The 13,351-nt window shown below is 42.0% G+C and overlaps 1 protein-coding gene across 9 annotated transcripts in view; it reads right to left on the reverse strand.

Moving 5' to 3' along the window:
• Positions 1 to 13,351, reverse strand: part of CREB5 (cAMP responsive element binding protein 5) — a 438,005-nt gene that overhangs the window by 266,280 nt on the left and 158,374 nt on the right. For all 9 annotated transcript variants that reach the window (XM_024990748.2, XM_059885640.1, XM_024990747.2 and 6 more), the window contains 1 exon segment: positions 813 to 985. In XM_024990748.2, coding sequence (XP_024846516.1) covers positions 813 to 985 — 173 coding nt within the window.

Here is a 13,351-nt window from a genome sequence, read left to right on the forward strand (position 1 = left end):
AGACACCATCCTCATTCTGGAGAGCAGGAAGCTGGGCCAGAAGTTTGCATTTCTAAGAAGCTCCTGGGTAATACCCATGCTGCCAGTCCTCAGACCACACTCTGAGTAACAAGGACCAAGAGCTATCACATGATACTCAGGAGTGAGTGCTTGTGCCATGCCATGATACAGTATCTGGGAGCATTCTACCTATTTTTCTCAATGCCTCAGTATTGTCTTTTTTACATAAATGAGAAGGATAGGGTCTGCCTTCTTTGTTTTGTCTTCTCCAGGATTGAATATGAACTGGTGCAGAAAGAGAGGCGAGCTAATGAGAAGGTATTAATATTAACAAGGGAAAGAAGCAAGAAGAATCATCAGAGAGAAGGAGGACTGTGGAAACATACCAGAGAGACGGGTGTTGGACATTGGTCTTAGGAATGGAGGCACATACTCTGTTAGCGAGGAAGCTGGGTGGGTGACACTTCCCTCCACCATCCTCAAGCATTTGTCCTGAGAACTACACTCTGCTCCCAACATCCAAGGGGTTTCCCCACAGTCACTTAAAGGTTCAAGAATCTTCTCTGAAGGAACAATGACACAGAACGACTTGCTCTTTTCTTCAGAGCCACGGTCAAAGAGCTTCTACCAAACAGAGACTCCCTCTACCTTTCTCCCATCAAAAACATCACTCTGAACTCTAGGCAGTATCACACCAGTGAGGAAAACCAACTTCTGTCTTATCCAACCTGCAGACTAGAAACCAGAAGGAAGTCCAGAAGCTGCCCTGAGCTCTGGCCAGGACCCAGAGACAACCGAGGAGATCTCCTTACCCGATCTGGCGGTTGGTGGAAGGGGCCTGCGTGATGACAGAGCTGGACTGGGGTGACGGCATGGCTTGCTGAATCACAACGCTGGTGTCATGGTTGGGCATCCGGGCGCTGCCGAGCTGGTGAGCTCCAGGCCCCGCCATGGCCCCACCAACGGGGTTATGCATCGAGATATTCTGCCCAGAGAAGACAGAGGGGAAAGGGTCAGAAGAGGTTAATGCTTTATTCTGCTCTCAGGCTTTCAAAGGCCAAACTGGGGAATCTGGTCATGTCAACTAAATACAGAGTTATGGCTTCTGGCAAGCCATGGGTCCATTTATTTTGTTATAACTTACAGCTTCAAGGAGATGAAAAATAACTATTCGCCTTAAGAGTAAGGCACATAAGAAAATACCTGGAAGTTCACTAATCACCCTGCCACCTCCCATGTGAGGTTTAGTGCATATCTGCTCTGACTCGGGGTGATATATATTCCATTTGAAAATGATTTCTGTGGTAAGTGCATAACATTATGATTTAGTGAAAAGCCATTCAGCACCCTGCTTTGAATGACAAGCACACTTGTTATTTTTTCTTTTTCAGTCCTATACGAGTAACCACCTCTTTTTTTCCCCCAGGAAACTACTTTTCTCAATCATAATCTGAGCATGCATGACCCAAGCTCAACAACCTAGGGAGTGAGGATGTTGACGGTGAAAGACAACAGGGTGTCTGGGGTTCAGTGATGAGAGTGAGTTACAGCTCTCTATTGTTTTCCCATAAGATAAATCTCTAATACTTCGGTTGAATCATGGAATACTGACAACATTTGTTCACCTGTTTACTTGTTCACTGTCTTTTCCTCTAGAACATACAATGTTTGTGTTCATGACTCTATCCCATGGGGACTGGAGCACAGTAGGCATTCAGTAAACACACCTACATACATGAATAAAGTAGGGAAGAAAATAATGGCACAACCAAGTCACTTGAGTGACTTAACATCCTGTCTTTATTTCTGGTGACGTGAGTGAAAGCTTCTTTGTTTAAAATTCAAAAGTAAGGTAAAGTATGGGCTTCTCAGGTGGCACTAGTGGTAAAGAACCTGCCTGCCAATTCAGGAGACCTAAGAGACACAGGTTCGATCCCTGGGTTGGGATGATCCCCTGGAAGAGGGAAACCCACTCCACTATTCTTACATGGAGAATCCCATGGACAGAGGAGCCTGAAGGGCTACAATCCACAGGGTCGCAAAGAGTTGCACATGACTGAAATGACTTAGCATGCATGCAAGGTAAAATATGCATGATAAAGCTAGCTTAAAAGACAGTGCTTATTCTTTTTTATTGGAGGATAATTGCTTTACAGTGTTACAGTGGTCTCTGCCATGCACCAATGCAAATCAGTCATAATTATATATATATATATATACATATATATGTATATATATATATATGTATATCCCCTCCCTGTTGAGCCTCCCTCCTCCCGCCATCCCAACTCTTTAGGTCATCACAGAGTGCAAGGCTGGGCTTCCTGTGCTATACAGCAGCTTATGCTAGTTATTTATTTCACATGTGATAGTGTATGTAAGTCAATGCTTAGAAAAGAATGTCACTGGGGCAAGAAGAGAGGATTCACGCTGAGGCATAAGAGGGCTGAAATGTGAGAAATTCAGAACCTAGTAAAGAAAAAGAAAGTACAGGACAAAGTTACATAAGTCAGTGGGCCACTGAAAACATCCAAGTACAGCTCCTTAGCCTAGAAGGGTATGGAAATCTGAGAGGTCAGTTGGACAGTGGGCTGAGGATGACAGGAAAGAAATGGAGTGTCGCTAGCAATTTACTAGAGGAAAAATAGCTATCTGTCTGTGCTTTGGGGTTAGCAAAGAAGAAAATAAACAGTACTCAGAACAGGAAGTGGTTCTTTGAAGTTCTTCTGCAAAGAACAGGATTTCCTGCACTATGTGTTAAATGATGGTGATAACATATATGGTGGCGGGGGTGGTTGTGTCCATCACTTTGCACCTTTCCCAGGTTTCTGATTTCTAAATCCTGACCACACAGTCTGTCCAGAGTCCAGATGGCAACTAGGCACCTGGCTTAGACTGTGAGCTGACTGTGTTGTCGGGGGTCCCAAAGGCATGAACAGGTTTAGACATACACACACATGATCCAAAGGCTCCTGTTATATACTGGAAGATTTTTCTGACATGGGAAAATATTGTGGTTGGTTAAAGTAAGATGAAAGGAAATAGTGATTTGTATTGGGGTGGCAGCACAGGGATATGCTTGAGTTATTTTTATGGGATCTAGAGGTCTAAAGAATCAAATGAAAAGTAATACTGAAAATAAAGATAATCATTATTTCTTTCAAAGGTGAACCTCAACAAACTCATTTTCCGAGGTCTTAGTGTGAGGTTGTGATGAAGTAAACATTGCAAGTATTATTTTTCCATTGTTTAGATCCTTCAAGATATTCAAAATTTTTCATCTTGTTCACAGTCACCTATTTTGTTAATAATAGATCTCAGGCACAGAAGGATTTCTGACTTTCATTTTATTATTTCTGTTGTGCTAGTGAAAGTTATCAACAGAGCCATATGATTTTAAAAATAATCTTCTTTAAGTTCATGACAATAATATAAAATGTCTAAACCCTTTTTGAGTTACCTTTGGCATCTCTTTTTTATCACCCCCACGTGGAGTCCCCAAGTACCATAAATTCAATGCAAGCATCATTCTTCTCTTTCTGTCTCTTCTTCCACCAACTTCTACCCAACCATCATCATCTTCTTTCCTGGGTTCAACAAGCGCTCTCCAAACCAGGCCCCTGTCACTCACTTTGACTTCCTTTCCTCCTCCTTCCCATACTACAGCCACAGTCATCTTTTCAAAAGGCAAAACCAAGCACATAACATACAGATCCCTCTACATTGCCCACCCTCTCCAGGCTGCTTAGATGGCTTCTCATGGTTCAGAAGACCCTAACAGCACTCTCTGCATGATCTTCAAGGCCTGCGTGAGAGCCTCCCGACCTCCCCAGCTCATCTCACACCACCTTCACTCTCGCCCCCTGTGATTCACTCCACCTGCAGGAATTTCCCTGCTCTCATCCTGCTCCATATGTCGGTACAGGGCTGAACATGCTGTTTCTGCTACCTGTGCTCTTTCCCTACCTGCACCTTCAAATCACAAACTGAGCATCACGTGAGAACGCCTTCCCTGACCTCTCCAAGAATGAGCACCATCTCCCCCTCCTTCACGGCACTTTACACAAGTTCACAATTGTCTTTGATTATTTGACTAAAATCTGTTGCTCCCTCTAGAATATAAGCAAGATGAGAGAAGGGACTAAATTTGACTTTACTCCACACTGAGTCTCTGTTGCCCAGATTAGTGCCCAGCATAAGGTAGGCACACAGTAAACTATAGAGAATGAGTAAACTATAAAATGACATTCCTAAAATATTCAGTATGATGAAATCTTATCTTTTATTTCCTGGGTGAATTTTGAGAATGTGAGCTCTCTTGTCTGTTTACTTTAAAATCTCAAAGTATGATCACAATAAGAGAAGTTAAGATACGTTAGATATTAGAGAAATAGGATCAGAATTAAGAAGAAAGCCACAAACCTGGAACATACACTGGAAATCAAAGTCTTTGAGAAGACACTGAATGAGCCCTTGAAGGAAAGTACTTAGAAATGAACTTCAAGTCTTTGAACACTTTGGCTCAAATGATATGTCCATAATAATTCTTTACCTTCACCATGAAAACCAAGAAAACCTTTGTTCAAAGTTTTTGAAACGTGATACAAAGAAATTGGTTTGATTTATTCAGAGTGAAGCATGTTAAATGAGAGAGAGAGAAATACCTTTCCCCTCAAAAAGTCTAGGAATGTTGTCTGAGAAGCATTAAAAAGAATAAAAAAGACTACCAGGAATATACTTCACACACATCCCCACCAACATTTTTAAAGAGATCTCTTTGTCTCTGTGATATCCTTCAGAGATGGAAAAAACTCCTAAAAGTTATGCTATTCTTCAAAAATCTCCTTTCTCCCCTACATATGAAATCTGCAAATTCTCCAGCCTCCTCCCCCAAGACCCAGAGAGTAATTTCAAAACATTTTGGAAAAATAAACAAATTTAACCAAGCATTATCATTTTGCATTAAGAGAAGATGATTTTTTTTCTTTCAGCATTACATAGTAACTCAAACATGAAATTACTTTCTGAATTCACATTTTCCTAATTATGGGTTCAAAACCTGTCTTCCTTGATAAAAGAATGGCATTTTATCTTTAGATGAATTAAATATCCAATTTCAAAAACACAAAGAGTGACTGTATCTTGCGGAGCTATTTTTGTTAGTATAGGTGCATAGACTCTGAGCTGGTGAAACAATGTTACCAATCAGTGATGGATGTCAATATACAGGGAAGAATCTGGGGGGTTCAACCTTTGCCCTTTCCTTGTTCAACATTTTTATCAACAGCTTGGATGAAGATGTAAATTCATGCTTGTCAAATCTGTGGTTGACACAATATTGGGAGGCATCACTAACATTCTGGATAGTAGAACATGGTTTTACTGGAGCCAACTGTGTGATCTGGCCTCCAAAAATGCTAACATAAATCTAGGTTGCTGTAGGACAAGTGCAAAGTCCAGATCAAGGGAAGTAATTATTTCACTGTCGAGCACATCGGACTGACCACATTTGGCCACCACATTTTAAGGGGGAAATTGACAAATAGGCGGGAATGAAAGCAATGGAGGCATCCAAAATACATCACAGAAGAGTGGTAGAAGAATCAGGGAATATTTAGTCTGAAGAAAAGAAGGCTTAGAGGTCATGCTAACTGCCTTCAAATATTTGCGGTATTAGACATAGTCTATGTTGCTCCAGAGGGCATAATTTCAAAAAAAATGGGATCAAGATGATAAACGCCAACAATAACTATAATTTAAGTACCTATTGAAGCAGCTATTATGTTAGATACTTTATAAACTGCTCCTCTAATCCTCACAATGGTGGCTCAGAGGTTAAAGCATCTGCCTGCAATGCAGGAGACCTGGGTTCAGTCCCTGGGTTGGGAAGATCCCCTGGAGAAGGAAATGGCAACCCACTCCAGTATTCTTGCCTGAAGAACCCCATGGACGGAGGAGCCTGGTGGGCTACAGTTAGTTCATGGGGTCGCAGAGTCAGACATGACTGAGAGACTTCACTTCACTTCACTAATCCTCACAATGACACTGTAAGATAGGCATTACTATTCTAATTTTAAGATGAGAAAAAGAGTAAAACTCTACACCATCGCTAATACCATTCCATTTCCCTCTGGCCACACGCACTCCTTCTGGACTGGCACTTTAAAAATAGAAATAAGACCTTTAGTTGGGATAAAGTTACCAATATGTAGGGATAACCAAAGACAAAACAAGTTGCCTTATAAAGTACTGAGCTTCTAAGCATCAGATTTAAGCTGGTAGGGACTAGTGGACATCTGTAAAGGATGTCACCAAGAGGATTCTTACAGCCTGAGGGAGATGGCACTAAATGATCTCTAAGGTCTCTTCTTGCTAAGATTCTCTCACAATACATGGTTTATAATTTGGCTCAGATGCTTCCAAATAATTAGTAACCTGTGATAATTTTGAAAATATACTGCCTTAGCAGTTAGGAGGTCTCTTCCAGTTCAGTCTCTCCACCCCTCCTTATAGTCATATAACCTGCATAAATCATTCAGCTCCCCTTGACTTCACATGGTCCCCATGATCTTTTCCAGCTCTGCCACCCTACATGTCTTTCTATGTTACATTTTATGAGACACTACATATCCACACAGACTTTTTAGACTTGATTCAAGGACTTACAAACATTGATTTTCCTCCATAACCATAAGTTTTTGCAGAAATGAGCTTTCCAAAAATTATAGCTTTCCACCAGACCCAAGAGATCATGACTGAGGGAACAGACCTAACAAAATAAAATTTCACAAACACCAGAGATGAAAAAGCTTCTCAGAAGAAACCATTTTCACCTAAATTTTCCCCCGCTTTAGTTTAGATTTCTCTGCATGTCCTTGGCCTTCTTCTTTTCCTTATGTCCTGCAATATACCTTGCTCTCCATTTACTGTTGTTCTGAGACATAAAGGGTGTGTGAATGGGATGAGAACTGGGGTAATAATGAGTCTTGATTGCATAGTCAGTGAGTTTGAGGTAGAGTGGTAATTGTTCAACATGCATGGGCTTGGAAACCAATATTGAAAAAACAACCTGATGTATATGAACATAAGTCCACACTCTTACAAATAACTATAATTTCAGGGTGTGGTGCAGGATGAAGGGAGGTGGACCACAAATGAAAGTGAAGGTTGGAGCATACAGACAAAATGATGTTGATTCCCATAAAGTCCCCAAGTGTTATCTTCAAATCTATATTCTTTCCAACTGCCAAGGTGTGGAGACTTTATAAGCCACGCGTTTACAAGATGAGTTGTGCAATCTTAGAATTGTCTGCATCTTAATGATGCCCAGGCAGTTAGGAAGACTTTCAGAACTTCTCCAGTGTAAACATCCATGAACTGCATCCAAAAGATGTCTGAGACTTTGATAGAATAACAAAGGTTTTAACCTTCTGGAAGATCTAGGCTCTCTGGAAGTGTTGGAGAGACTCTAGAGGGTCTTGACTCCTTTCTGGTGCTCTTGAGAGCTGTAATGGTATGAGTATTTTGAATCCTACTGAGAAGATGGGCTGTTCCATGACAAAGGAGACAGCGTGGAATTATATGAGGCATGGCTGGGGGTGGAAGAGAACAGGGGCCATGCAGGCTGCCTCTCTCTCCTTAGCATAGTCGCACAGTGCAGGATGGACCACAAACGATAAGACATTATCTCAGGCAACCTCTGCAGGAGAGGAAGGGAAAGGAGAGCACAGAGCACTGTGAAAACTCCAGCTTTGACGTGTACCTTTAATTCTGTTTTGTCACTTATCCCTGGAGAATTCTAAGGAGGAACAAATTACACAAAGAAAACATGAGCAGTGCCATCGAGCTCAAGTTCGCTTCAGCACTATACCATCTGGGACACGTTATTTAAGCTTTTGGAGCCATACCTTCTTCATCTCTAAAATGGAGATAACCATCTAGTGGACAGGATTGTAGTGAGTTTCACATGAGATAACAGATACTCCATCATAGTACCTGACAGCAAATGTGCACTTCTTTCCTTTCAGTAAAGTTCAGAATGTGAGGCTCAGACAGTAAATGGTTAATTCTGGGTGGCTACTCCCTATGACTGATTATTAACATAAATATTATAAGTAATGGCTAACACACAGCCTGAACATATGTCCAAAATCTCATTTAATCCTTATCATCAGTCTAGAAGTTTGGTATGATTATTACCTCCATTTTACAGAAGAGGAAATTGATGCATAGAGAGGTTGCTACTGCTACTGCTGCTAAGTCACTTCAGTCGTGTTTGACTCCGTGCGACCCCATAGACGGCAGCCCACCAGGCTCCCACGTCCCTGGCATTCTCCAGGCAAGGACACTGGAGTGGGTTGCCATTTCCTTCTCCAATGCATGAAAGTGAAAGTGAAGTCGCTCATCGTGTCGACTCTAAGTGACCAAGGCCTCCGCTGATTTTCCAGGCAAGGTACTGAGTGGTGATGCCTTCTCTATAGAGAGGTAAGAGTCCAAAGTCACAATGAGAAGTGACAACTGAATAGCAGCTTGGCTTCAGAATCCACACTGCCTCTACAGTCTCTCTTTAAAATATTTTCTAGTGGAAAGTGACACAGCAAAATATATAAAGTATATCTGATATCATTGCTATGGATGTTAAAAGAAGTGAACAACTGATGCTATAGTATATGATCCTGAGAATTAGAGTCTATCTGTCATACCACTAATTTGGATCAATGTCATCACCACAGCCTTCACAGCTAGCAAAGCCTGGGAATACACCATTAATTCATTTCAAAGGATTGAAGGTCAGTGATAAGGTTTTTATGAATCGATGAATTAGAAGGGAAAAACTAGTTAAAAAGGTTGTTAATTAGACAAAACAGCATGTGGCCACCTCAGACACTTAGGCCTCACTGCGAGAGGTAATGTTTTGAGCAAGTCATTTGGAAGAGGGTGAGGACAGTGAGCTCAGTTGAGATAATGTTAGAAGATCGCCTCTAGCCTGTGGGTCGTTGAGGCAACAAGGCGCCCATGTTGGCTACAGAGCATCAGGGAGGCAAGTCTGGAAGCACCCTGAGTTAATAAGGTGAGAGGTGGTAGGAAATGAGGTCACAGTGGTGGGTGATGTCTCGTAGGTTGGGGATGTACCTTGCAGATTCTCAGGGCCCTGAACTGTTCATGTCTCTGCTCTCATCTCCCATGTGACTGTCTTGACTGCACCTGCTAAATACAATCATATGGAAAAGAAGAAATGAAATGGCACGAGGACTTCATTCAGCTTACTAGAATCACAGTGGAGCAAATGTCTGGTGTTTCTGTATTTACAGATAATCCTGGAAGTTAGAAACTCATCTAACACCACTGAAAATGATATTGTCAGCACTGCTCTCTGGTAAAGTTCCTCCTTTCTCAAGGAACTTCTTCCAGAAAGCTTCGCATTCATTCCATCATGGCATCAGCCTATTTAAACACTTCCACTGGCCATCCATGACCTCCTATGAGCACCTTCAAGTTGATTTCAGCATTTTACATTCTAGCTGCCATCAATCTTTCCCACTTCACCTCCTGCCAACCCATCTTCCCCTTCCTCTCCCCTACCACTGACACACACAGACTTTGATGTTTTTTGACTATCCTAAATTGTTGCATGTCTCTTTTCTACCTTTGCACATAACATTTCCTCTCTGAAGTCAACCCAAGCATCAAGGTCCAGCTCCAATGCTCCCCCCTCTGTGGAGCCTTCCACCACTTCTGGCTCTGTTAATTCCCCGCTCTGCTCCCCCAGAGTGCCTTATCCACACCTCCATCAGAAAGCCTGATTTATTTTTACAAATGCTTCTTCCAGGAAACTTGGAGAAGGGAATATTCCATGTTCATCTGAGAACTGCCAGTGCCATGAACTTCATAGATGTGCAATAAATTCCATTATTCAGTGAATAAAGGAATGATGTGCGATCTTGAGCAAGTTTATAGCTTCTCTTTAGTTTTCTCAGTCATTACACAGAAACAACCCTGCCTTGTAGGATTTTTATAAAGATTAAGTTAGGTAATATAAATACAGAGCTGAGTGAAATGTTGGATACATTAAATGTCCAATAAAAGTTAGTAGTCATTATTATAATTATCATTATTATTATCATGATTACTACAATGCTAACACTACCTCCCTAACTAAAGATATGCCCCCTGTTATTTTCTTCCTCAGCACCCAGATCTTTTCCTTTATAGCCTCTCTCAATGAGCAACTGTGATAATCATTATTTCCAGGTCACGATATTATAATCAATTGACCACTCCTTTGTCCTCCATCTTATCCCATACATACTTCTTTCAAAGTTCCTATAACACACAGGTACATTTACTTCTATAATTCAGGTCAGTTTCCCCTTCCAGCTATGAACACTCTAGTGACAGGGACAGGTCTGATTTCTTATCATTGTCCTCAGTGCTTAATACAATGGCTATCACATAGATGCTTGCTGAGTGAGTCAACAGTAAGTATAGCCAATGTCGAGGAAAGAGGAGAAAAAAAGAGGAAAAGTAAGTGCTCTTTTAGAGGACCTACAGTTTAGAGAAAATATGGAAATTTAGGGAAAGAAGGGGATGAAAAACAAATGAGTCAGAAAAATATCTTTTTAAAAAAATTTATTTATTTTAATTAGAGGCTAATTACTTTATAATATTGTATTGGTTTTGCCATACATCATCTTTATACACATACAAACAAGAAAGAAGGAAAGACACATCATCTAGAGCTGATGAGAGCACTAAGTAGAGGGCAAAGGGCTAGTCAACAGGTCTGAGTTTCCATCTGATCCACCATTAAGCACGTGATCTTGCTTAACTTCTTCAGTCTGTTGATTCTGCCTCCATAACGATTCCCACAGCTGTTTTCTTTGCTTTCCCACCAGCTCCAGAATTTCATCATCACCTATCCTGATCACATAGTAACTTCTTATTTTCAGGGCACCATATTATAAATTCCAGGAAGCAAGGACAGTGCCTGTCTCATTTTCTCCTCTATTGCCAGTGCCTAAGCTCCATACCTGGAAGCCCAGGTAGCCCAGCTAAAGAACCTGCCTGCCGATGCAGGAGACTCAGGTTTGCTCCCTGGGTGGGGAAGGTCCCCTGGAGGAGGGTATGGCAACCCACTCCAGTATACTTGCCTGGAGAATCCCACGGACAGAGGAGCCTGGTGAGCTACAGTCAATGGGGTCACAAAGAGTCGGACATAACTGAAGCAACTGAACACACACACACGTGCAAGCTCCATGCCTGGCACAGAACGAGATGACCAATGAGTAAATGGATGAATGAATTATGATTCCTGAGGTGATGATATGGAAATAAAGAGCAATCAATCTGTAATTTCCTCGTCTGTGTTGGGCACATGGCTGTCGTAGCCTGAGATATAAAGAGAGACCACTTGTGAATTTGGGTCCTCAGGAAGTCCTTATCCGGAGAAGGCAATGGCACCCCACTCCAGTACTTTTGCCTAGAAAATCCCATGGATGGAGGAGCCTGGTAGGCTGCAGTCCATGGGGTCTCGAAGAGTCGGACATGACTGAGCACCTTCACTTTCACTTTTCACTTTCATGCATTGGAGAAGGAAATGGCAACCCACTCCAGTGTTCTTGCCTGGAGAATCCCAGGGACGGGGAAGCCTGGTGGGCTGCCGTCTATGGGGCTGCACGGAGTCGGACACGACTGAAGCGATTTAGCAGCAGCAGCAGAAGTCCTTATCAACACGCAGAGGCCAGGACACAGCTCAACAGTCTCCTCAAACTGCCACATGTCTGGTCAACGCAAACAAGAGCACCCTGGCTGAAGACAGGCCATCGTTAGCAACTAGGAAATAGGGCCCAAAAGTCAGAGCTAAGTGATTAAAAACAAGTGAAACCTGGGGTCCTGGGACGGGTAAGGAAAGGTAAGCAGATGGCACCAATGCTATCGCCAGGCTCGTGCTTCTGTGTGGCCTGGGGAGTTTTTGAAAGGGGGCTTTAATATGAAAGCAACACCAAGTACACAGGAAAATTCTGGGAAGTCATCCTGTGCCTGGTTTGGCTGTGCAGGAGGCAAGCGGTCCATTTTAGAATCACTAAGTAAATTTCTCTCCCTGCCTTATTGAAAAAGTAAAATTACTAAAAATAAGTGCATGTAAAACTCCTACAGGGATGATGAAGGTCTATTTCTTCAGCATTTCTTTTTTTTTTTTTAAGATTTTTTTTTTTTTTCTGATGAGGACCATTTTTAAAGTCATTATCAAATTTGTTACGATATTGCTTCTGTTTTACGTTTTTTGTTTTTTTTTTAGGCTGTGATGCATGGGGGAAATCTTATCTCCCTGACTAAGGATGGAATCCACATCCTCTGCGTTGGAAGGTGAAGTCTTAACCACTGGCCTACCAGAGAAGTTCTCTTCAACATTTCTAAGAAAATCAAATACTTGCTTAATGACCAGAAATATAAAGGTGGCACTCCAGCACAGGTCTAAGGAGAAACTCTCCCTAGCCTTTCCCAGGCCCCCGCATCCCTCAGTTCTTCTCTCACAGCCAAAAGAGACAGAAGGTAGGGCTGGCCACTAAAATGAATTTGCCTGAAAACTCCCCTAACTGGAGCACTGGTTGGGCATCTGCATTCCTGAATATTTGGCAACATTATGCTCTGAACATAACATAGAAATGTGATCCTCAGCGGGAAGGAAAAAGTTCTACAAGATAGACTTCCTCCTGTGAAACAATAGAGAATGAAGAGGCTCCCACTTCATGTTGCTGCTGGTGGAACCCGTCAGGTGACTCTCCGTGAATGAACTTGCTTTGTAAATTGTTTAGAGCTTCACAAACCTAAGTTTCTGCGAGGCTGTTCTAAGGATCAATATTAATAAAGCAGCATATTTCTATATGGGAAGTGGCTCTTGGATAAGTACTTTTTGAATCGCCACTGCTTCCAAGGAAACTGAATCATAGCTACTAGTGTTTCAAATCTTAAGACAAAACCCAAATGCCATTATCCAACAGGAAAAATTGGTGAGAGATGCAGTTTATTTTATTCGATGGAATCCTGATGTAAAGAGATAACATTTCTCTCTTGACCACAGCGAACCAAATAGCACTTGTGTAGTGCAGGGGAACTGGCCACAGAGGGATGTGACAGTCCCCAAAGAAGCTTCTGGAAATCCTGTCTGAATATCAAGAGGCCAATTTCTTAAAAATGTTCTAGTGGGAACTTGGGTTCTCTGGATCCTCAGGTGTCCAGAGGAGCACAGTAGGGGTCAATGAGATGGTTTCCATGTTTATAGAGTCTGCAAGGTACATCCCCAACCTACGAGACATCACCCACCACTGTGACCTCATTTCCTACCACCTCT

Source organism: Bos taurus, chromosome 4 (genome assembly GCF_002263795.3).
Source record: "Bos taurus isolate L1 Dominette 01449 registration number 42190680 breed Hereford chromosome 4, ARS-UCD2.0, whole genome shotgun sequence".
Taxonomy (NCBI): domain Eukaryota; kingdom Metazoa; phylum Chordata; class Mammalia; order Artiodactyla; family Bovidae; genus Bos; species Bos taurus.